General features: G+C 51.6%; 2 protein-coding genes across 18 annotated transcripts in view; both read left to right on the plus strand.

Moving 5' to 3' along the window:
• Positions 1-24,775, plus strand: part of CKAP2 (cytoskeleton associated protein 2) — a 327,617-nt gene that overhangs the window by 160,146 nt on the left and 142,696 nt on the right. The gene's annotated exons all lie outside the window — the stretch shown is intronic.
• ATP7B (ATPase copper transporting beta) overlaps positions 1-24,775 on the plus strand; it is a 65,246-nt gene that overhangs the window by 34,829 nt on the left and 5,642 nt on the right. For 4 of the 17 annotated variants that reach the window (XM_084981579.1, XM_084981586.1, XM_021065286.2 and 1 more), the window contains 15 exons: positions 1,233-1,490; positions 3,341-3,504; positions 5,750-5,911; positions 7,728-7,804; positions 9,527-9,701; positions 11,165-11,398; positions 12,087-12,178; positions 13,876-14,003; positions 14,114-14,268; positions 14,485-14,619; positions 17,554-17,748; positions 19,919-20,101; positions 21,659-21,827; positions 22,958-23,101; positions 24,313-24,455. In XM_084981579.1, the coding sequence (XP_084837705.1) occupies positions 1,233-1,490; positions 3,341-3,504; positions 5,750-5,911; positions 7,728-7,804; positions 9,527-9,701; positions 11,165-11,398; positions 12,087-12,178; positions 13,876-14,003; positions 14,114-14,268; positions 14,485-14,619; positions 17,554-17,748; positions 19,919-20,101; positions 21,659-21,827; positions 22,958-23,101; positions 24,313-24,455 (2,414 nt within the window). Of the gene's footprint in view, positions 1-1,232; positions 1,491-3,340; positions 3,505-5,749; positions 5,912-7,722; positions 7,809-9,526; positions 9,702-11,164; positions 11,399-12,086; positions 12,179-13,875; positions 14,004-14,113; positions 14,269-14,484; positions 14,620-16,098; positions 17,932-19,918; positions 20,102-21,156; positions 21,828-22,957; positions 23,102-24,312; positions 24,456-24,775 lie in introns of those variants that run through there. The other 13 variants (XM_084981590.1, XM_084981583.1, XM_084981591.1 and 10 more) reach the window with 7 other exon arrangements.

Here is a 24,775-nt window from a genome sequence, read left to right on the forward strand (position 1 = left end):
TGGTCCCTGGAACTCAGCGGTGAAACAGCGGTCCTCTCAGTACCGAGCTGGACCAACTGGAAATCCACATGGAAAGAAATTACCCTTGACCATCACCTCAGACCTATACCGATGTGAATTTGGGGTATATCAGTGACCTGAATGTGGAAGTTTATTTAAAATAACAAAGCTGCTAGCAGAAAACGTCATGAATATTTTGAGTGTTGAGATAGACACATTTCTTAGTAGAGCACAAAATGCAGTAACCATTGCAGTTGGTTCCGTTGGTTATAAGTTGGGCTTCATTAACTTCTTTTATCAAAAGAGATAACATTAGATGGAGGTGAAAAAACAAACCCCAGATTGGAGCTGATGTTTGCGGGGCCCAGTCGACTAAAGGTTCCTGTCCAGAATGTGTGTAAGACTTAGGCAAACAGTGAAGAAAGGGCCAACAACTCAATAAAGGAGCTTTGAGGCCTTTTGGTTCTCATGGGGAAGGAGTGGACCTCTGTGAACCAGGATGTGATGGTGGTTAGAGGACAGACCTGGTCTAGAAGCTGCCTTCACTACTTCATACCCTGAGGGCTTGGGGGCAAAGCAGTTAATTTCTTTCTTTCTTTTTTTTCTTTTTTTGGTCTTTTTAAGGCTGCACCCACAGCATCTGGAGGTTCCCAGGCTAGGGGTCCAGTCAGAGCTGGAGCCACTGACCTACGCCACAGCCACAGCAACTCGGGATCCAAGCCTTGTCTTCGACCTACACCACAGCTCAGGGCAACACTGGATCCTTAACCCACTCAGCGAGGTCAGGGATCAAACCTACATCCTCATGGATGCTAGTCGGGTTCGTTAACCACTGAGCCAGGACGGGAACTCCCCAAGCAGTTAATTTCTTATAACTCATTTCTTTATCTGCAAAATGGGGATGTAGTAGTATCTGCCACGTGCCACATCCAGTGTAAGGATTAAAAGTGCTTAGCAGAGTGCCTGGCGTGTTCTCACTGCTGCTGTCATCATCTCGTGAGAGCATTCATCTCACTGGAAGCTTCCATTCTTCAAGTACCAGCATATCTTCCAATGTCTATAATTGTGTGTCTCTGTCCGGTTGTGGGGAGGGAGAGACAGAGATGGAAACACCGGCCACCCCCCCATCCCCTCCAAGACTTTTCCCTTGAACCTCGTCAGGCTTGACCCTCCTGTTCCAAAAAAATTTACGTGTTCTTCTAATTGGGATGATTTCTGATGTTTTCTCCTAGAAAACTGTTCCAGCAACCACGTTGGGAACCACAGTGCTGGGAATGCCACGGGGTCCACTGCGGTTGGTACCCCCACGCCTGTGCAGGAAGGGGCTCCCCACCCTGGGGGGCTCCCCACAAACCACCACCCCGGCCGCGCGTCCGAGATCCCGCAGGCCTCTGCTGCGGTGGCCCCGCAGAAGTGCTTCCTGCAGATCACAGGCATGACCTGCGCCTCCTGTGTGTCCAACATAGAGAGAAACCTGCAGAAAGAAGCTGGTGAGAGGTCTACACCACACTGAGCGGGGAAGGCTACTGTAGATGGTAGGGGGTAGACGGTGGGACGCCGCAGTCAGCGAAGTGGGGCCGTGTCCTCGTCCTTGGGCGCCTCCCCTGCCCGCATTTTTCAGGAGCCCTGATAAGCCAGTGGCAAGTTCATTACATGACAGTATAGATGTTTGTCGAATGTTCTGGGGCACTTGGCATTCTCCTCTTAAAGCATTTAGTTTGAGATAAAGTGACCTCTCAGGAAGTTAGCGTGGGGGTTCCAGGTTAAAGGTCAAGATCCATTCCCTGAGTGGCCTCCCCAGCCAGCCTGTCCCAGTAGTCGTCTGGTTTTCCCTTCCAAAGCCATCACGCTCTTACTCTCAAATGAATGAAATAGCCTGCATTTCGTGGCAAGGTTCCAGTTTTGAATATTCTGTCCCGCTGTCCCTGTAAACCGTGGACTGTTGTGGAAATTTTATCCACAGCAAAGTTGTATCCTCTAAACAACATCGCCAGTCTGGCGTCTTAAAGCTGAAAGTGCAACGAAACTCCTGTCCCAGTTTTTCCGTGTGGGAAGCATCTTAACCATGATTCTGCCGGCCTCCAGGGTCACCTCCTCTCCTCCTGTGGCTCCGTGTATCTTTTTGCATAGACTCTTCGTGCCTCAGAATCGACCCTGAATTAGGATGATGCATCTCCAGCCTTTGGCTCACCGAGCTTCTAGCTTCCCAGAGCTCGCGGAGGTTGTCCTCAAACCCAGTTGTTCCAGGAGTTCCTGGGTGGTCCCCGGGCTGGCTGCTCAGAAAGGTCCGCTGTGTCTCGCAGGGCTCTCGTTTATCTTCCTGACTTGAATCCTTCATTTTATCCCTTATGGCGTCCTTTCTAAAACACATCATCCGTTTCATTTATGTGAAGGAGCCTTCTCCTTCCGCCACCCCAGCTAAACAGTTGTGGTTGTAAGAGAGTACATAGGATTTCTTTTTCATTCGTAAAAGTGATTAAAAACTGAAAAAGGCAAGAAAGCAGTGTTTGAAGATTTTGTTTTCTTCTGTATGTAAAAGTGAAGAGAAGGGGGAGTTTCTGTTGTGGTTCAGCGGAAATGAATACTAGGAACCATGAGGTTGCGGGTTCGATCCCTGGCCTCGCTCAGTGGATTAAGGATGCGGGGTTGCCGGTGAGCTGTGGTGTAGGTCACAGACTCGGCTTGGATCTGGTGTTGCTGTGGCTGTGGTGTAGGCTGGAGGCTGTAGCTCTGATTCAGCCCCTAGCCTGGGAATCTCCAAATCCCGCAGGTGCGGCCCTAAAAGCAAAAAAAAAAAAAAAAAAAGTGGAGAGAAAAGTACCTCCCTAATGTAACTCTGCCCTTGCTTTGAGGCCTGTGCCCCCACCCCCATCCGATGTCTTCTATCGCCTGACTCAAAACAGCCCCCTCCCCAGGGCAGCAGCACAGGCTGTGCCAGGGAGCTGGGCAGACCTGGAGCTTCAGACCCCACCCAGGCCCACTACACCAGAGCCCATGTGCCACAAGATTGCAGGTGATTCATATGCCCATTGCACCCATTAACGTGTGAGAAGTATTGTTCTAGAACAGTGGCTCTCAGTTGGGTGTACGTTAGAATCACCTGGGGAGCTTTAAAGAGAAAACGCACCCACCCTGAGAGATTCCGATTTAATCATCTGTCTGGGTTAAGGCCGGGCACAGTGATGGCTAAAAGTCCCCCAGGTGATCCTAAGGTGCAGCCGAGTGTGAGAACCACTATCTGGAAGTTTCTGGGGCAGAGGTTTCTCTTTGGTAGCTTACATGGACCATGTCCTGCCAAGGCTGGGCCTGGAGTGTCAGAGCTGTGCCCCCCTGGTTTCAGGCATTCTCTCCGTGCTGGTGGCCTTGATGGCGGGAAAGGCAGAGGTGAAGTACAACCCGGACGTCATCCAGCCCCTGGAGATAGCGCAGCTCATCCGGGAGCTGGGCTTCGAGGCCACGGTGCTGGAGGACTACAAGGGCTCAGACGGCGACCTGGAGCTGGTGGTAAGCAGGGCCAGGCGGGGCCGAGGGCTGCAGGCCTCCGGCATCCTGACAGCAGCCGGGCTGAGACCAGGACAGTGCCCCATCCTGCACGCATCCTTCTCCTTGATGGGTTTTCCTTGGAAACCAGCGGCAAGGAGCTGCCTGTTCATTCTGTGAAGGAATGTCCATTATGTCAGAAAGTCACCAGAGTGCATCCTGCTGGGCACATCAGGGTATCAGGAGGTTGAAGATGGTGGCGGAGGAGGCATTAGAGATGGCGCTTGTCCTGAACTTGGTGGATCGAGGGAACATGCCCCGTATGGCTGAGAGGGAAGCTGGAAGCCAGAGGTGTCCCGGCTGCAGGGTGTGAGTCAGCAAGCTGGCCAGTGCCACGAGTGCCACCTGATGGAGTGGGCCTGATCATAGGCACAGGGGTATCTAGACAGTCCTAAGTGACCAGAGTGTCCCTAAGCGCTCGGTCTGGGCTGGACACCAGGGATGGTCGCTGTCCCCGGTGAGGTTGGGACAGGTAGGGACGAGGTGGGGGCATTGTTTACTGTCTGCCCACTGTTGCTGGCCGTGCAGGTCAACAAATCATTGAAAACAGCAGATAAATCTAGTATTTCCAGTGTGCTGTGTTGGTAAGTGCCTCTGTGCAAAGCTCTTTTCCTCAAATAAAGGCTTAAAGGGGGAGTTCCTGTCATGGTTCAGTGGTAACGATCCCAACTAGTATCCATGAGGGTGCAGGTTCCATCCCTGGCCTCACTCAGTGGGTTAAGGATCGGCGTGGCTGTGGCTGTGGTGCAGGCCGGCAGCTGTAGCTCCGATTCAACCCCTGGCCTGGAAACTTCCATATGCTGTGGAGGTGGCCCTAAACAGACCAAAAAAAAAAAAAAAAAAAAAAAAGATTTAAAGGAACTCATAAGGTATTGAGTCATGCTGTTTACAGAGGTGAAAGGGACTTACTTCCTTGCTGTTCAGTCACTGCTGTTCAGTCACTGCTGTCAGTGGTAAGTAAATGTTTGAAGAAAACGGTCTGAGGACACAAGTGGCACTTCAGGCCTCTGATAAGTGGTGTTCTTTGCACAGCAAATCCTTTGCTCTGGACGGGCCTTGGTGTGTGCGGAGGGGCCCCGTGTGCTCACTGGGGGTACAGCCTGAATTGGCCTCTGGACATGAGCAGGGCCCCGCTATGTACCTCTAGGTCCAGATGTGCACGTCTCTGCTCAGACCACGGTGTGGCAAAGCTAGACTGACTGTTAGTGGGGAAAGTGAAAACATTTTTTTGAACAATTTTTCTCTCGCTTTTTTATTCTTTCTTTTTTTAAGGGCCACACTTGTGGCATATGGACGTTCCCAGCCTAGGGGGCGAATCAGAGCCACAGCTGCCAGCCTACACTGCACCTCGCAGCAACGCTAGGTCCTTAACCCACTGATTGAGGCCAAGGATCAGACTTGCATCCTCATGGGTATTAGTCAGGTTCTTAACCCACTGAGCCACAATGGGAACTCCTGAACAATTTTTAAAATTACATTGTTCTTAAAAACTAAGCCGTATGAGTAGTTATATCGTCACCACGTGTTCAGGCTTTTCATTCTGTCATTAGCATTCCAGGAAGTGCTGACCACTGATGCTCAGAAGAGCGAGTTGCCTGGCTTGCCTGACACATGGCTCCCTGGGAACCCCTCTCTCACTTCAGTGTAGAAGCACGGGGCGGTGACGTGTGTAACTGAGATAACGCAGAGTGGCTGGGAGTCCAGCCTAGGTCCTTGCCCTCTGCTCAGTGACTGGACTTCTGTCCCCACAATGGGGAAGAACCACTCACTGTTCATACCCCCGGGGGGAAGTCCAGGGTGGCAGTCTTGTCCCCGGAGGTTAGGGGTCCTGCGTCTGGGGAAGGAGGACAGACTCACGGCTGCCTATTAATCCAGCTCCCTGTGTCTGTTTTTTTTGTCTTTTTGCCATTTTCTTGGGCTGCTCCTGCGGCATATGGAGGTTCCCAGGCTAGGGGTGGAGTTGGAGCTGTACCGCCGGCCTACACCACAGCCACAGCCACGCGGGATCCGCGTCTGTGACCTACACCACAGCTCAAGGCAACGCCAGATCCCCAACCCACTGGGCAAGGCCAGGGATCGAACCCGCAACCTCATGGTTCCTAGTCGGATTCGTTAACCCCTGTGCCACCACGGGAACTCCTCCCCGTGTCCCTTTGACGGGCCCCTCTGGCTCCTGGGTGAGCGCGAGCGTTGTCGTCCTCTGCTGCAGGTCACGGGGATGACCTGCACTTCCTGTGTTCACAACATAGAGTCCAGACTCACTCGGACGAACGGCGTCACCTACGCCTCCGTGGCCCTCGCCACCAGCAAAGCCCACGTGAAGTTTGATCCTGAACTGATCGGTCCGCGGGATATTGTCAGAATTATCGAGGTCAGTCATTCATCAGAAAATAGCGTACCCACTTTTTGTAAAATCAGTGTTTATAACTGTGATAGAAGAATCTGAAATCCTTTAGGTTGTTCCATGGAAATAAGGTGACTCATTTTAAAATGAACCGTGAGGTTAAATATCAGATAATCTGAGCAGGAAAATCAGTGACTGGGTAAGAAAAAGGAGGACAAAAAAGGCATTATTATTAATTTCAGATATTCGCTAAGATTCCTAGCACGTGTTGTTAAATGGCCGAATTGTCATTTTTAAATATTATTTACGTCTGTGCCACGTATGTACGGACCAAAGGAATGTTGGTGTTGGGAAGAATCACACCGCATTTGACCACAGCCCGGGGCCTGCTTTATCGTGGGAGAGCGTAGCCATTTCTCCTTGGAAAAATCAGGGTGATCTCTTGCTCCTCCACCTTGTTCCTCCCTCTCTTGTCCACACACGTTCCGTGTCCTCTCTCAGGTTTGTGTCATAATCACACCGGAACAGGTGGTCTGACTGGGTGAGGTCAACACTGAACAGGATTAACTCGAACCAACTAATGGGGAAATTGAGCAGGAACTACTACTTAGAGAACTGCTTGTGAAATGAAACATTTCGTAGCAGGCTTCGCATGGTCTTTAATTTTCGTGTGAGTGTGTGTGTGAGTGTGTGTGTGTGTGTGTGTTAGAGCATATGTTGTCTGTTGTATAGCCTAGCAGAGCTCTTTGGCCTGCATATAACTGCTACTGATGTTGAAACAGTGCCTCAGCCTCGGATGAGATGTTTATCAGATGATAAAAGATTCCCCCAGAGAAGTGAAGGAACTTTGATGCCTGGTACCCAGCTAAAGCTTGGAAACTGACACTCCGGCCCCGATCGCACAGTTCCAAGCTCCGCGGGCCTTGAGTTTGTACCACCCCATGGGGCTTAGGGAACAGTAGCGATAGGACGTGATGATAGGGAGAGTCCCACGGGTGCTCGGAGCACTGCTCCAGCACCCTTCTTTTGTAGGGGGCCCTTGAAGGCCTCCATCCAGCCCGCAGCAGCCCCCGCTTTGTCCTTATTTAAGGAATATTGCCAGTGTCTGGCCCCCATTCCTGAAGCTCTGGGGCATCTTTTCCTGATGTAATTAGGCCAGTATTCGCTGCAAGGACTCGTCTTCACGTGGTCTTCCACGGTCTTTCTCTCATCATGCCTTCTAATTTTTGTGTAAAATCCCAGCATCAGCGTCCTGGGGCCCCTCTTTATCTGTGCTGACTGATAGGATATTTCCTGACCGCCTTTCTGGTGTAATTTCATAAGGGGAACGAGAGATTTAGTGATCAGATCAAATGAGACAGAGGGGTGGAGGGCCGAGGTGGCAAAAGATGTGCTCGAGATGATCCCTTAAAACCCGCAGATCCTGATGGAGCCAAGGTCAGCCGGGTGGGAGAGGCCTGGGCTGGAGCCCAGGGACCCGCGGCCGGATCCAGGGCTTTATTGATGCTGTGGCTTTGGACGGGGGTCTTCCATTTCCTCCTGCTGAGCACAAACGCCCCTGACCACTAGACACTGGGGATTCCTTAACTCGCAAACCACGAGTTGATAACTCAGCATCAATCAGCTCAGGGCTTCCAGCGCCCACTGCCTCTGCCCGCGGGAGGAGGCCTCTGACGGGGTCTGTGGGGGAAGTCCGGGTACAGAAGTCGTGAGCAGAACAACAGTACAGGCTTCTGCGGCAATTTTCGATCATCGTTCTCCTTTCCAAAGACGTGAAATGCTTTCTGCCAGTGCCTGCTCTAACCAAGTGCTCTCTGTCTTGTCTCCTCTTTTTAATGACAAGGAAATCGGCTTTCACGCCTCCCTGGCCCAGAGGAACCCCAAGGCTCATCACTTGGATCACAAGGTGGAAATAAAGCAGTAGGTAGAACAGAACAGCATGCCCTCGTCTGTCTCAGGCTCCCTCTCCGAGGACCTGCCTCTGCCTTGATCTGCTGCCCCAGCTCCCTCAGCACTTTGTAATGTTAATCCTTTAAAACAGTGCTGTCCCGCGGAGCCTTCTCCTGGGACAGAAATGCTCTGTATCCACACTGCCCAGTATGAAATGCAGCCGGCGTGACCGAGGAACTGAATTTTTAATGTCACTCAATTTTAACTGATTTTAACTTAAATAGCTACCTGTGGCTGCTTAACAGATTGACAGCACTTATGTTGGGAGGGAGGGAGTGTGGATTCTTTCTTTCACAATATTTTAAGACTTTACTGGAATGGGTTCCAGTAGAAAGAAAACGGCCCAGGAAGCAGGAAACCTGAGCTCCTTCATTGTTGCAGATGTTCACTTATTCATTCAACAAACCTAAGATCGCTGTCATATGCAGGGCACTGTGCCGGGTGCTAGGGATGAATAAGATGTCCTCCCTACCTTAGAGGGGCCCATTGTCAGGCAGGAAAGAGGATGAGCAATGCTTCAGGTGGGATCGAGGAAGTCTGGGGAGCTGACACGCAGGGGACCTGTGATCTGAGCCTCAAAGAATGAGTGGAAGTTTGTCAGGCTGAGGGAGGGGTGGGGTGGAAGCGAGGTCTTCCAGGGGCTTGGAGGCAGGGGTCCTTCAGAGATTCCTATGTAGTTTGCTCTGCTTCACATGCCTGGAGCATGGGAGGGGACTGACTGGAGAAGCATCTGGAAAGCGAGTGGGGTGAATTCTCGGGGCCTTGGGCATCAGCCTGGGAGTGTAAGGCTCTGATGGCGCAGGCCCATGGTTTTCAGATTAGGGATGAGGCATCTGCTCCCATTGAGCTTCCATAGCCACTTCCTTGGGATTTCAAGGATGCTGAAGCTGACATGAGACCATGGCTGTCACATGTGACCCCGAATTCAAACTTCATCAAGACAGCTGCACTGTCCACACTGACTCTATTTTAAAATAATAGTTTAAAAGTTGAGTGTGTAGGAGTTCCCGTCATGGCTCAACAGAAACGAATCTGACTAGCATCCATGAGGATGCAAAGTTCAAGCCCTGGCCTCACTCAGTGGGTTAAGGATCCGGCGTTGCCATGAGTTGTGGTGTAGGTCACAGATGCAGCTTGAATCTGGCGTGGCTGTGGCGTAGGCCAGCAGCTACAGCTCTGATTTGACCCCTAGCCTGGGGACCTCCATATGCCACAGGCATGACCCTAAAAAGACCAAAAAAAAAAAAAAAAAAAAAAGTTGAGTGTTTGAGTAAGTTTATACTAATGAAATGTTGCTTTTATCTGATTTCTTGTTGGGAGTCTGTTTGAGATTGCATTCTGGAAAAGGTGCAGTTGGCAGCCATAGACTGAGGGTGGTTAACTTCTCTGAGGCTGAATTCTCAGCATCCAGACCTCTGTTGTCTCAGCTGTAGCCTGGAGGTACCATGGCAGCCCCAGGCAGGCAGGGACTATCTAAATGTCTCTGGAGCATCCCTGCAGCGAAGTTTAGACTTTTGATGTCCCCTCAGATAGCCAACGTAGGGAGAGAGCTTTCCTTTCCTTTCAGCCCTTGGCGGTCTGTCCCAGACATGTGACAGAGACAAGTCTCAAACTGTCCTCAGGAGGAGACTGGCCCAGAAGCCAGGTGACAGGCATTACCTGATATATGTGTGATGCTGCGTTGCTTTACAGGTGGAAGAAGTCTTTCCTGTGCAGCCTCGTGTTTGGCATCCCCGTCATGGGTTTAATGATCTATATGCTGATACCCAGCCACGGGCCCCACGAGGCTATGGTCCTGGACCACAACATCATCCCAGGACTGTCCATCCTGAATCTCATCTTCTTTATCTTGTGTACCTTTGTCCAGGTGCGTATCAGAAGCGGGGAGGCAAACCTGCCCTGCGTGCCTGTGTGTGGCCAGCCCTGCTCTGCTCGCTTTAGGCCAGCACGGCCCCTCAGCATTGCCACTTTCCCCACCACTCAGTCACTTGCTGCTTTTTTCTGACTGTGACCAGCTGGGTGGCATCCTGTAACACAGGGAATGAGAAAGGACCTGGTTTCACTGTCACTTCCATGGATGACTGAACTTCCCCTGGAGCAGCACGCCCTTGGCTACAAGTGATTCAGCGTGTCTCTAATTTGCTTATTGTTCAGCTGGATCCACCTTTGCTATGTGAAGCAGCAGCTGGACCACCCTGGAGCTCATGCTGCTCTTTAGCATCTTGAGTGACTGAGATGTGGTCCTGAGGAATCCTAAGTTAAAAGGGACAGGCCTCCTGGAACTTCTCCCCAGGGACCACATCAGGGGCTAGCTGTGTTTCCAGTGGGAAGTGTGCCATCCGTTCATTTTGAAATATAAAACTCCTGACTTAATATAAGAATGTTTAGGAGTTCCCATTGTGGCTCAGTGGGAATGAACCCGACTCGTATCCATGAGGATGTGGGTTCCATCCCTGTCCTCGCTCAGTGGGTAAGGATCCGGCGTGAGCTGTGGTCCAGGTCATAGATTCGGCTTGGATCTGGCGTGGCTGTGGCTGGCAGCTGTGGATCCAATTCAATCCCTAGCCTGAGAACTTCCATATGCCTCAGGTGTGGCCCTGAAAAAGAAAAAAGGAATGTTTCGTTTAAGACTATTTGGGGACAGGTGTTTATAGGCTAAATTTGTTTTTTCAGTATTTTCTTTTTAATTACCAATGTATGTCTATTGTAAAGAATTCAAGCTATTCCGAAGTAGAAGAATAAAGGGAGAATATATTTTTTCACTGTTCATACCCTGCCCCCCGGGGTTACCTTAGTACCTTAGTGTTATGACCAGTTGGGCATATATCTTTCCAGATCTTCATCTGTTAAAAACAAAGAAACTCGTATTTACATGCCCATGTGTGAGCGTGTCCCTAGTCACCAATACAGACGCAGCCTTTTCTTTGAGCTGAGATAGGATTGTACTGGATGAGCTGATTCGTAACTGGCCGTTTCACTTCCCCACGCACTACATACATCTCTCCCACCCGTGGTTAGGGATCTAGAACATTCTCTCCAGGGTCCACGCAGCACTGTCCACAGCATAAGCGCCCCGCGATTTCCCTCTCCATGCTCCCCGTCCTCCTGTTGATGGACGTTAGGCTCTTGACGTCCTCTGGGTTGTAACGGGCCCCCTTGATCGTCCTCTCCCGTGGCCAGAAGTCCCCTACGTCAGGGCGCGCGTTTCATACACACCAGTTACGGAGCAGAAGCGCCATCAGAGTGGTGGCTGAGCCCCAGTTCTTGGCAGCCCCGAGGGGCTTCCAGTGGCCTGCTGGTCACAGCATCCCTCTCCTGACTGTCTTTCAGTTCCTCGGCGGCTGGTACTTCTACGTCCAGGCCTACAAGTCCCTGAGACACGGGGCGGCCAACATGGACGTGCTCATCGTGCTGGCCACCAGCGTCGCCTACGCCTACTCTCTGGTCATCCTGGTGGTGGCCATCGCCGAGCGGGCCGAGCGGAGCCCCGTGACCTTCTTCGACACCCCCCCCATGCTCTTCGTGTTCATTGCGCTGGGCCGGTGGCTGGAACACGTGGCAAAGGTAACTGCAGCCGCGGGCTCGAGGAGGAACTGTTTCCTCGGTAACACAAACCGTTCTTCCCCCGAACCCCGTGTTTAGAGTTACTAATGATACACAGTCCAGAGCAAGACTTAAAGAAACGTGAAACCCACATATATAATTAGGCGCTCCAACCGCTAATCTCCAAATGGGTCGCCACTTCTGAAATCCCAGATAATCTGGTTAATTATTAAAACCTTTGTTCAGGCGTGTCGTGCGGGGGAAGGAACCCTGGATTTCAGGTCAGAGCTCGCACCGTCTCTCGGGACATAACCGAGTGTGTAGCTTACTGGTCTAGAAATCCACATTTCCACCACAGGGTCGTGCCGTTTTGAGCGCCGAGCGTTGTTCCCAGGTGTCAAAACATTCTGTAAGAGTGTGGGACTCAGGTCCTAAAAGAAATGAGATTGAACCTAAAAGAGTCGCTGGGTAGGTTGGTATTGTTTCTTCAATCTGAAATGTAATTCACAGAGTTTAGCTGACACTGTACGCTCAGTGTGGTGGCGGCACGGCCGCGTGGGGAGGAGCAGTGTGTGGTACCCATCCTGGGAGAGCCTGCAGGTGTGTGGGTCTGCAGGGTTTTCTCTAACACCAGCCTCGGGAGTGACGGTCCCGGTTTGCTTGGGCCCGCTTAGTATAGCGCTCATTCTATGTTCTGCTTATTTCTTAGAGCAAAACCTCAGAAGCTCTTGCCAAACTCATGTCTCTACAAGCCACAGAAGCCACCGTCGTGACCTTTGGCAAGGACAACTTAATTGTCAGGTGGGTTATCTTCATCCGAAGTCCTTGGTCCGTTTATAACATATCAGCCCGGGTGCTGCACGCCCCACACCCTTCGCCTGCAGGACGTCCACTAGCCCTTGCAGGGCCGGCACTGTGGCACAGCAGGGTCCTGCCTCTTGGTCTGGTCAAGTCAACAAGGCTCTGACACACTAAAGATAAGCCAGAGTTCAGGGGGTGTAGGTTTGCTCAAGGGCACGTGAGAGGCACAGACAGTGTTTCTAGATCAGGAGGCTGGTGAGAGTCCAGGGGAACTTCACAGGACGTGGCGTACAAGCAGCGTCCCCCTCACGCCGTCTGGAGGATTCAGACACACTGAGAGATCGGGGTTCTGCCGCCAAAGAATAAACATGAGAGTGGTATTTTTCTTCATAAATTTGGCAGATATTAAAAACAATAATGATTATTATCATTATTCCTGGGACTTAGCATTTACTCTTTGTCAGACTGTGCTAACCTGTTTGTAGCTAATCTATCCCCTCCCCCACCAAAAAAAAAAAAAAAATGACAAACCTTTATTCTTATTCCCCTTGGGGTAGAGAGGCAGATACTGAGGCTCAGAGAGGCTAAGCCACTGGCCCAGGGTCACACAGATATTAAGGGGTGGGATTAGGACATATCCTACCTTGTTGGTTCCAGAGTCCATGCTCTTTACAAGTACCGACTCTCAAAGCATGTTTAATAACATGGACATTTTTACAAGTTAGGCATCCGTATTTCCCCATGAGCTTCATTTCCCTGTTCTAGGCAACGGTTATTTATAGGCCTCCTTCAGCACGTGGTACTTTCTTCCCTGAGTGCCGCTTGCTGTTTCCTTGGTGGACTTTCTTTGCACTCCTCTTTCCTTAAATGCGGGTGACCGTCGGGGCTTCAGGGCTGGCCCAGTGTCTTTGTGTGGTAGAGGCTGCTGCAGGCCCCTCCTCTCAAACCCTCCTTAGACACCGGTGTCCGCCTGCCTGGGGGAGGCTCACAAAGACTCTGGTCGCCCTGCCTCTCCTGCCCGGCATCGCCCGCCATGCCCTGTCCCGGCCCCTTCCTCCTGCTCCTCCTCTGGTGACCCCTTCCCTTCCCTCCTCTGTACACCCGGGCTCCAGCCTCTTGATTCCAGCTCCGCAGGTGCTGGCGGCCCCAGCCACTGCCCCTCTCACGGGCACCTGGCTTGCGCAGGCCACCCTGTCTCTCCCCGAGAGCCCTGCAGCAGCCCCTCCCTGGCCTCCCGCCTCCAGCCGTGGCTCCGTCCTGATATTTTCCACATTCAAAGCAGGGAGCTCTTGGAGGCACAGTCTGACTGGGTTACTCTGCAGCTGACCGTCCTCCCTCAGTTCAGGATAAAGCCCACATCCCAAAAGAACCTCCAGCCATATCGCTGTCACCACAGCACTTATTTATTACCCAGGACGGCCCTGCTTATGGTCTGGTTCCTCCCCAGAGTCGTCTGCAGGAGGGTTGGGACTTGGCTGTCCTGCTCCCGCCTGTCACTAGGATGGTGCCTGGCACTTAGCAGCTGTACAACGCTGACTCTGTAGATGGCAGTGGATAAAATGATCACTGCCCCCTTGGTTAAAGTAAATGTCACGTAACCAGTCCAGCGGTTCGTCTAGAACCCGGCCAGGGTGACAGGCCAGGGGGTGAGCTGCAGTGCGTGGCCCCGAGCATAACCTGAGTGGCATCTGTTGCAGAGAGGAGCAGGTGCCCATGGAGCTGGTGCAGCGTGGCGACGTCATCAAGGTTGTCCCCGGGGGCAAGTTCCCAGTGGACGGGAAGGTTCTGGAAGGCAGCACCATGGCCGACGAGTCTCTCATCACAGGTGGGGCAACCATGCGTGGGACCCTCTGGGTGGGTGTTGGCACCCTGGCAGGGCCCCGGGAAGGCGGAGTGGGGCTCAGTGCGTGGTGTTGTTCCCCTCTTGGCCTGTAGGAGAGGCCATGCCCGTCACTAAGAAGCCTGGAAGCACTGTGATTGCCGGGTCCATAAATGCCCATGGCTCTGTGCTCGTCACTGCCACCCACGTGGGCAACGAGACCACCTTGGCTCAGATCGTGAAGCTGGTGGAAGAGGCTCAGATGTCAAAGGTAATGAGGGGATTTTGCAAACAATACAATTTCAGCTTCCTCTTTTTAGAAATTATTCCAAGAGTCCCATAGAATCAGGCAGATTTTATTGAGGAGAGCAATTGACTAATCAATGTGGTTAATGAGGAGCTAGGAATCCCAGTTCCTGTTCATGCTTGTGGTGAAATATCTTTGGAGATTGTAATTTCCTGTGGTCTTGGTGTTTTATTTCCATAGGCACCCATTCAGCAACTGGCTGACCGGTTTAGTGGATATTTTGTCCCATTTATCATCATCATTTCAACTTTGACGCTGGTGGTATGGATTGTAATCGGTTTTGTCGATTTTGGTGTTGTTCAGAAATACTTTCCTGTAAGTCGAATGCTGTGGGCCGTGTCATTGTCGTGTTTGAAATAATCAATGTTTTTTCATGTCTTAGATTCATTGGGCTTTAATTACCCATTACATTTTATTTGCTTGCTTCACTTATTGGCAGCAAAACCCCAGCCAGGGTAGGACAATCACTCTCCTGCAGGTTTTTACTAAAGATGCCTTTTGCTGTCTAACCAGAAGGTTAGATGGTTTCAAGCACCATTGGCTCTCAGTTGTAATAAGTAAAGCATTTACATTTTGCGCCATTGGCTGTTTTTGAGGTTATGAGGCATGTGTCATAGAAGATAGATAGGTCACGTCACAATTTTGATGGCGTGATATTATTTAACCACTTGTAAGAAAAGAACATTTTTTGCTGTCTACACCCATGTAGACCATCTAACCTTGTAGTTCCCAAGCAGTGCTAATAGCTCTTTAATAATGATTTATTAAACACTATCTATGAGGCAATGGAATATGTTTTTGAGTTTAAAAAGTAGATGAAAGAACTCCCTGGTGGCTTGGCAGGTTAAGGATCTGCCATTGTCACTGTTGTGGCTCAGTTCAGTGCTGCGGCGGGGGTTCAGTCTCTGGCCCAGGAACTTCTGCACACCATGGGCGAGGCCAAAAAAATAAAGGAAGGATATTCTCTTAGGCAATACAGTTTTATCTGACCTCAAAGAAAAATACCAAAAACCTTGCTGCTTCAGAAGTTAAAAACTGTCCATCAGCGATTCATAGTGGGGAGTGATTTTGGTTTGGTAACATCTGGAGATGTTTTTGGGTGTCATGCCTGGGGGGTGGAGGAAGGTGCTGCTACTGCCATATAGTAGGTGGAGGCCCAGGATGCTGCTAAACATCCTGCAATGCATGCAGTAGGCCCCCACAATGAAGTAGTACCTGCCCCAATATGCCAGTAGTGCTGAGGTTGAGAAACCTTGATAGACTGATGGCCCCCCCAGAGTGGTGTTTGGTAACTGCCCAGGGAGTGGAACAGTGTTTTAACCTTGTTTCTAAAAATACCTCAGATTTAGCCCACTCTACTGTCTATGTTATCTCAGAGCCATGAAATAAGAAACTGCAAATACAGAATGATACTTTTGTTCCTTTAAAAAAAATTTCTGTCCCTAATTAAAGGTGTATGTATCATTTATCTTTGGGGGGGGCAGCACATCATTCACAACGATGTCATTTTCTCCCTCACATTTCCTGTCTTAAGTGAGAAATGTCCAAGTCCAATATGTTCTGACATCTAAGGAGATTTTGGTGCTTGAAGCATAAGCTAGGACTCTATTCCTAGAATTTGGCCAGAGACGAGTATGGCACCTGACTGCCTACAATTTTGGCTTTCGTGGGAGAGCAGCTCGTTGGCTGGGGCTGTGGGAAACTCCGTCCTAACAAGTTGGACTCTGTGGCTTCCTGCTGTTCCCTGCCTTTCCATCTCACTTGCGCTTCTTTTGTTTCTATCCGCACTATCAGGGAGGATGCTGGCAAATGAGGTACTGCATGTTCCTTCCCGTCATTGTTATCACTCTGCTCTGTGCCACCCATTCAAAGGGATAGGGTTTGTGTCACCCGCCAGAAATCCACCCCTTCCCCTCAGAATGCCAGGTGTTATTTTGACAAGAATTTCTGGGTTTAAAACAAACAAACAAAAAATCACTTCAGGCTTAAACCGTATCTCCCTCTACCTCAATCCCACCGTTTCTATGAAAATTGAATGACCCTTAATAACACATCATATTTTAAAATCCCGCCTTTCAAAGTCAAAGAAAAAAAAAGGTTAGATGGAAGCTGGAGAGATTATGGTCCTTCATTTAGAAAACTTGCTTTTTACCATCATTACGTGAATATAGCCTCTCAGTTGTTCTCCAGGGACACTTGAAAGATCCGCAAAGATAACTCAGGATATATCAGAATGCAGGTGGTAATACCAGCGCGTGCCACCCGGTTCCTGGGAAGGAGACCTGTATTTTATTTGTTTGGGATTTACAAAGAAAACAATGGTGAAGGATCAAAGAACATTCCCTGGGGAAATACAAGTGGCTCTAAATCCCGTCCCTACCTGCACTTTTCTGTACTTGGGTGAACATCTATCTGGGGTTGTTGAAAAGCTCTATGCAGATACAGGCGGACACTTTTGCAGTAATTAAATCATAACGCATGCCGTTTTGTGCTTGCTTCTTTAATGCAGCAGTGTTACTGATATTTTTCCATGTCCGTGAGTACAGGTACACATCATTAACCATCTTAACACGTGCATGCTATCCCGTTATGCATGCGTACTCGCAGCTTACTTAACCAAGCCCCTTATCTCCAGTTTTTTGCCATTATGGAAAAGCATGGTGAGGAATATCCTCGAAGCTTTTCCCCCTTGTGTGATTATTACCTCAGGACTGATTCCTTGGAGAGCTATGCTTTTTAAAGCTTTCGTAATAATGATAGAAATAATGGTAATGAGAAATATGATTTCTCAGGAGCCTGTTGTCCTGAGCCAGGTGTTGTACTGTGTAGACTTGTATGTCCATCTGTACATTATCTCACTTCGTCCTTACAACACCCTGTGAGATGGGTATTATTATCTCCATTTTGTATATGAGGAGGCTGAGCCCCAGAGAGGGCGGATTAGGGTCAGAGCCAGGTGTGGACCTGCAGGGTCCAATTCTAGAGTCCGTGCTTGTCCCCGACCAAGGGTTTTATGTGGCCCTCCTCTCAGGGAAGCCTGTGGGATCAGGTTGGAAGAGTGGGGTGCGGAGCCGGGCAGTGAACCAGGCGATACCGCCAGCGCAGAGTGGGATACACCGCACGTCCCAGAGCCCAGCTCCGCACGCCCTCCCGTGTCCCTGGCCTGCCCTGGAGCGTTCTGACGTGATCAGGCTCCCGGGCGACGCCTCCTCTAACGCTCGTCCTGCCCCGTCTCTTTCCTCTCGCCAGAACCACAGCAAGCGCATCTCCCAGGCGGAGGTGGTCCTGCGCTTCGCCTTCCAGACGTCCATCACCGTGCTCTGCATCGCCTGCCCCTGCTCCCTGGGCCTGGCCACGCCCACGGCCGTCATGGTGGGCACCGGCGTGGCCGCCCAGAACGGCATCCTCATCAAGGGCGGCAAGCCCCTGGAGATGGCCCACAAGGTTGGCCCGGCGGCCCTCGGGGTCTCGGCTGGGAGGATCCCGTCGTGTGGGCTGCGCGGCTTGCGTTTTTGTTTTCTTTTAACTTCATCCTCGTGGAAAGAGTTTAAATTTCCTATTGAGAGAAAAACTTGAGGGCGTTCCCGTGGTGGTGCAGCGGAAATGAATCCGACTGGGAACCATGAGGTGGCGGGTTCGATCCCTGGCCTCGCTCAGTGGGTTCAGGATCCGCGTTGCCATGAGCTGTGGTGTGGGTGGCAGACGCGGCTCGGATCCCGAGTTGCTGTGGCTGTGGTGTAGGCCGGTGGCTACAGCTCCGATTCGACCCCTAGCCTGGGAACCTCCAAATGCCGCGGGCGAAGCCCTAAAAAGACAAAAGACAACAAAAGAGCAAAACTTGAGGGAGGGCTGAGAGTAGCGTTGCTAACTGTGTAAAATGGAAAGCCAGGACTAACAGGAATCACAATGTGAGCAACAGCCACTCACAATGAAAGAACTACATGCTTAAATGTTGATTCAAGCTCTTCAACAGTCCTGAGCTGGTGCCCGTTGTTCCTGTTTCACAGGTGAGGGAACTGCAGCAGGAGGGTAGGAAACCTGCCAAAGGCTGCAGCTAAGCCTGCGGAGCCAGGCGCACGCCCCGCTGGCGGGGCCAGGGGACCAGGGGACGTAGCAGCGCGGCCTCGGGGTGGAGTAGCAGGCAGCAGGGTTCATAGACGCTCACCCCCTTTGGCCCAATGATCCCCAACCTTCCGTCTTTCATTTCTTCAGTATTTGTTGAGTGTTTACCACGGGCGGATCCTGTGCTGGGCCCTGGCTCTCAAGGAGCTTACAGCCTAGTGGGAAAGACAGACGTGGAGCAGGTCAAAGCAGGTGCCGGGCAGGGTGTTGAGATGCCATGAGGACAGCTGAACACGGCCCTGACCTTAGACTTGTGTGGGTGGATGGGGTGGGGGTGGTGCAGGTGGTCAGAGAAGGTCAGACTCAGGGTTCATCTGAGTCCTGTCGGTTGAGTCGGACCAGCACATGGAGAGGAGCCAGGGAGGCTGTGCGCCCGGTCCCAGACCCCACGGGACCGGAGACTGTGAACATGTCCCCACCATTGTGTCCCCAGCATCTGGCCCAGTGCCTGGTGTGTGGAAATCACTCTGCAAGTATTTGCTGAATAAATAGATGAGGGACAGAAAGAAAATCGCCAAGAAAGAGAGAAAGACACTGCCTGGAGCCGAGGCTATTGAGGAAGGAGGGGAGAGAGGGGCTTTGAAGGGCTTTGGAGGTTTGCTTCGTAAAGGATGCTGAACTTAACCGAGGAACATCGGGACCCAGGGGCTCTGAAAGCACCTGTGTGCCTAGACGCGTGTTAGGAAAGTCATCCTGGTGCAACATGAGGGCTGGACTCCCGTAGGCGAGGATTGTTGGAGGAAGACCACTTGATGGTGTTGAGGAGGCCGCCACTCAGAAACAAGGAGCGAGGGCTGTCGTTTGCTAAATGGGGGAGAACCAGGCCCTTCACAGTCGGAGCCCAGTGAGCAGCTGACCTTGTACGAGGTCTGGGGAAGCGTGGAGCGGAGACGGAGGGACTCCGGCCTCAGATGAGGAGCGTGGCTGCTCCCAACTGGCTGAGCCCAGCTCCCTAGGGACCAGTGCGAAGCTGCCGCTCACCAGGGGTGATGGGTCCCCCAACTGGCCCTGTGGTTACTTGGCATTGTGGCCAAGCAACACCCCCTTCCTTTCTTGAGCTTGGAATTCAAGAACACTCCTCACCCCCGGCTTTTGCACTGACGTGGCCCGGAGGAAACAATGGCTGGCTTGGCAGGCAGCGGAGGATGGAGACAGCGGACCCCCAGGCTGGAGGGGAAACCTGCTTGGTGTTACGGTCCCCTGACCCCAGGGGATGGTGCCACGCTGTCTCCTGTTACATCAGAGTGAGAGCCTCTGGCTCAGCCTGGTGGAGGTTAAGCCACAGTGTGGATTCTTATGACTGGGCAGAGGAAGTGGCGTTAGTCCGTGGGAGAGGCTGAAGCTCAGGGTCTCTGCAGAAGATTCTGCCCCCTGTCGTGAAGGAGCATTGCTACCTGCCTGGGGGGTTGAGGGGCGTTCCGCCTCAGCATTGTGTGGGCTGAGGGTCCCTTCCATCTATGTCGTGGTCACTGAGATGCGGTTGTTTTGGCAGATAAAGACAGTGATGTTTGACAAAACTGGCACCATTACCCACGGGGTCCCCAAAGTCATGCGGGTCCTCCTGCTCGTGGACGTGGCCACGCTGCCCCTCAGGAAGGTTCTGGCTGTGGTAGGCACTGCAGAGGCCAGCAGTGAGCACCCCCTGGGCGTGGCGGTCACCAGATACTGTAAGGAGGTAAGTGGGCCTCGCTCCCCACCCCCCACCCCGCCCCCACCAGCCGGGCTGAAGCCTCAGGGCTCCTGCCTCCTCGTGGGATTCTCCTCCTCCCTCCCCCTCCACGGAGGCCTTGGCTTGTGCGGCCCGGAAGCCACTTCACAGCACCTCCCTGCCCCGAGCAGGTGGAGATGCAGCTCACAACATCAGGTCCCTTGTCACGTGTCCAGATGGTCACAAAGCACTTCAGTGCCAACAGTCCTTTCTTAGGCATTAACTGAGCATCTGAGCTCAGGACAGTAAGAGTTAGTAAGATGCCAGCTCTGTCAGATGGAGCAGACGGACAAGCTGGTGTCGTCCTCCTGAGCCTTTGGTGCAAAGGGCTACAGAAATGAATGGGGCACGCGGCCAGGGCGGGAGGGGCCGCGCACCGGGGATGCCTGAGAGGGAGGGAAGCGGCAGCAGTGACCAAAGGCCTGTGCGCCTGGCGCAGTGAGCAGGGACACCTTCGTTCTCCGATCTCTCCAGAGGAAAGGTCCTGCTTAGCCTTCTGTGTTGTTCAGTCTGAACAAGGAAGCAGCAGGATGTGCCAGGATACTGCCCTAAAAAACGAAACTGCCCGAACAATAGTTATCAGTAGAAGGGTGACGTGGACGCCTTAGGGAGAAGTTGACAACTCTCCCGGGGTAGGGAGTCGTCCAGAAATCTCATTTCGTGTTGTGTCCTTTGTGTGCGTGTGGCTGTCCGCCCTCATCCTTCTGGTGTTTCAGGAAGAATTCTGCTCACCCCGTCATCCTTCCTTTGCGGTTCCGTCACCCAAATAAAACCAGCTCCTCCCTTTCTCCTGCCACACCGCCCCTCCCCACCAGGGTCCATAAAGGGGAGTTACTTATTTATTTATTTATTTATTTTTGCTTTTTAGGGCCACATTTGCGGCACATGGAAGTTCCCAGGCTAGGGGTGGAATCAGGGCTCCAACTGCCGGCCTACACCACAGCCACGGCAACTCGGGATCTGAGCCACATCTGTGACCTACACCACAGCTCACGGCAATGCCAGATCCTTAACCCACTGAGTGAGGCCAGGGATCGAACCCACATCCTCATGGATACTAGTCGGGTTCGTTACTGCTGAACCACAACGGGAATTCCGAGTAGCAGTTACTTCTTGATGGCCTCAAAATAGCTTGTCACCACTTACCTATTCTATCGGTGTTATGAAACTATCTGCAACATAAAATAAAATCTTTCCTCCCTTTGGCATCTTTGCCGCCCAACCCTTTACCTGTGAAGTTTGGCACGAATTGCCTTCCCCTGACTAGACTGCAACCCGTCCTGTGTCCCCAGGCATCCAAACTTGACAGTTTGCACTGTTGTTAACGTTTGTGTCAGATGGAGGCGGAGTTGCCGACCTAACAGTGGATCCTGTCACCTTTCCTGGCAGTTCTCCTCCTGTCCCTCCCTTTGCCCTTCATCCCCAGTGGCAGGTGGCTGCTATCCCTGCCGCCCCCACCCCAGTCCTGCCCCCCGCTCAGCTCACATCTGTTTTCTGCTTCCTTTCCCCTGAATTCCTTCCCAGGAACTTGGCACAGAGACCTTGGGATACTGCACAGACTTCCAGGCGGTGCCAGGCTGTGGGATCGGCTGCAAAGTCAGCAATGTGGAGGGCGTGCTGGCCCAGGGTGAGCGCCAGCAGGGCAGACCCACTGCTCACCGGAACGGGGTCAGCAGCATGCCCTCAGAAACAGGTACCGCTGCCTCTGTCTCTGCCACTCGGCCTGCAGGGCACGGAAAATGCCATGCCGGCTCCCCCCCTGGTTCCTTGCTGCAGAGAAGGTGGCTCTGGGCTGGGGCGCCCACCTCCCCAGAGAAGCCTGCAGCTGAATCTTGACACTGATGGCAGGACTTAAACTCACAGACAGTTGCTTACCTGTTCTGTGGTCTTGTCTCATCTTTCTTACCCCAGGCTGGTCTTGCCTCTCATAAGCTGTGGAGCAGGCAGATGGGAGTCCTACTTTTGTTCTTTCTAAACAAGCAGCCTCCTTCTCATAGACTCTGATGGGCAGTGATGCCTTTACAGAGCTGGCAGCAGTCAGGGAAAGAGATGGAAAGGTCTCCCCAGGCCAAGAAGGGACGATGGAGTCAACCTCCATTGTCTCCAAGAAGGGACAACTCTGCTTTTTGAATGACAGCCTTTCTCATTCAGTGGATAGCTGGCTAGCCATCAGCATAAGCATGTGGAAAGCCCCCCAAAGCAAAAAAACCCCCGGGTTTAGGGTTTTCTCGTAAGTCTGTTGGTGGTTAAATCTTGATGTAGATTTTATTGTTTATTTTATTGGAAGCCATCTACCACCTTCTATCAGTTTAAAGCCCCAGGAGAACTTTCCATTCGCCTTCTAGGAACTAGTCTATCGGCAACCCCTAAGTTAGTGGTGACAGGTGAAAGCCTCACCTGGCCTTCTAGGACCAGTTTGTACACGTAAGCTGTCTCATCATATTGGGTTATCTGTCAGGAGCAGTAATCTCTCTAGTCAACACTCGCTCTTGGTGTAGAAGCAGCAGCAGCAGACACCTGTCCAGGCCACTAGGGGCGCTGCAGTGTTTGATACGTTTGTAACACCTGTCCAGGCCACTAGGGGCGCTGCACAGTGTTTGATGTGTCTCTTTAACATCTTCAAGTTTTACTTCATACCACAGTCCCGCACATTCTTCTTCCCTCCTCCTCTGAGGGTGGTGTTCCAAGAGGCGCTTACCACAGTGCGGTTTTTCAAGAGCTGTCAGGTGGATGTTTTGCTTCTAGAAGGATCCCACGGGTTTTAGTGCTTTCTCGCAGTGCAACCGGGCTCTTTGGGGGAAAACCCCACCCTCTTTTGAGCAGATGCGGCCCCCCAGACCTTCTCTGTGCTGATCGGAAACCGAGAGTGGATGATGCGCAACGGCTTGACCGTCACCAGCGACGTCAGCGACGCAATGACCAATCACGAGATGAAGGGCCAGACGGCCATCCTGGTGGCCATTGATGGTACCACTCTGCTCCCCTGCCTTCCGTGCCCCCAAGAAACAGAGGCAGAAATAGACTCCCTTTTTTTTTTTTTTTTTTTTTTTGGTCTTTCCATAAATCTTCCTCTCTGTTAATTTTATTTCTGTTTTTGAAAAGTGTCTTGTTATTTTTTCACTTCATTCCCGGTCCTGAGTCCCCCTCCATCTTTACTGCCAGGGTGAAGTGGGCATTGATCTCCTGCTCTTGGGATTCTAAATGGTCTTCACCACTTTCATCGGCTTCTGTCCAGGTTGGCAGTTAAAAGCCATCCTTGCCTGTTTGTCACTGCAGGCAGTTCCCTTCCCAGGAGGTTTAACCCTGGGGTATTTTCCACACTGAAACACCCTGCAGCCTTCACAGAGCTTCTCAACATTGCATGTGCCTTAGTTCTCAGGTTATATCCTGGTCTTAACCTCTCCAGTAGATTAGAATCACTTTGCTAATGTTAGTGTCTGCTAAGAGGAGTAAAACTGTATGCAGATAAGAAATACTTGCTGTGTTTCCAATGGTCCTCTTTTCCCATTCTATTTCTCCCCCCCCCTTTTTTTCCTGCTCCCACTGCCGCACCTTCTCCTGAGTCCTTATAAACCCACAGTCCCCTAAGCTCGATGAAGCCAGAACTGGTTCTCCTCCTACACATCCTCAGCTGCCTCCATCGCAGCTCAGTCCTCAAACTGTCCCTGTGTCAGTATTTAAAGATTCAGCCACCCACCCCCCCCAAAAAAAATTCTGTAGAAGTATTTTCTTTAGGAAAAGACAATAAGGAAGGATCAATTTTCCTAGCTGTTTGGACACGTGTCACTTTTTAAGTAGCATTTGTTATATTTCTCCTGTTTCAATAACTAAACAGGTATTGAATTATTATGTTAGACACTCTGCAAAGTAACAGATGCTCCTTGCGGAAAATTTGGAAAATTCCAAGAGCTGTAAAAAAAAACGGAATCCCTCATTCTCTTACTTCTCAGAGAACCACTGCTAACTTTTTGATAGTCCTTCCAGACTTTTGTATGCACCTATAAATGTATATACATTTTAAACAACAAAACCAAAACCACATTCCATTATATAATTTGGTGTTTTGATTTTTGCGTGTAGCTTGATGTTAGGAAAACTGCTCTCAGTTGCGCAGGCTCACTTGCTCCTCCAGCTGTCCAGGGCTCTGCTCTGGGTTCACCTGCGGGTGTCTCCTGCAGGTGTGCTCTGTGGGATGCTCGCCATCGCGGATGCAGTCAAGCAGGAGGCCGCCCTGGCCGTGCACACACTGAAGAGCATGGGCATCGATGTGGTTCTGATCACGGGAGACAACCACAAGACAGCCAGAGCCATTGCCACCCAGGTACAGGCCGGGGCCCGGGGCTGGGGGTGTCTTTCAATTCCGAAGTTATGAGCAATTTCAAGCTGGCAGAAACAGTTTGAGGAAGATAAATAAGCACCAGTGCACCCAGCGCTCAGCTTTGCTCTGGCTCCCCGCACCCCCACCCCTGCTTAGGGGGAGGCTTTTCCCTCCACCTGCTCTGCTCTCCTCCCAGTCGTGTACAGCTCACAGGGGACCACCTTGCCACTGCTGCAGAGATCACATCCCTGGGGTCTGGGTGTCGTCATTTGTGCAGGCACAGCTGACTGCAGCCCCAGAAAAGCAGCTGTAACTTTCTCTAT

The sequence above is a fragment of the Sus scrofa genome, chromosome 11 (assembly GCF_054392235.1).
Source record: "Sus scrofa isolate SSC_HxYL_T2T_F1_AM1 chromosome 11, Sscrofa_HxYL_maternal_Yorkshire_Landrace_v2.0, whole genome shotgun sequence".
NCBI classification, from domain to species: Eukaryota; Metazoa; Chordata; class Mammalia; order Artiodactyla; family Suidae; genus Sus; species Sus scrofa.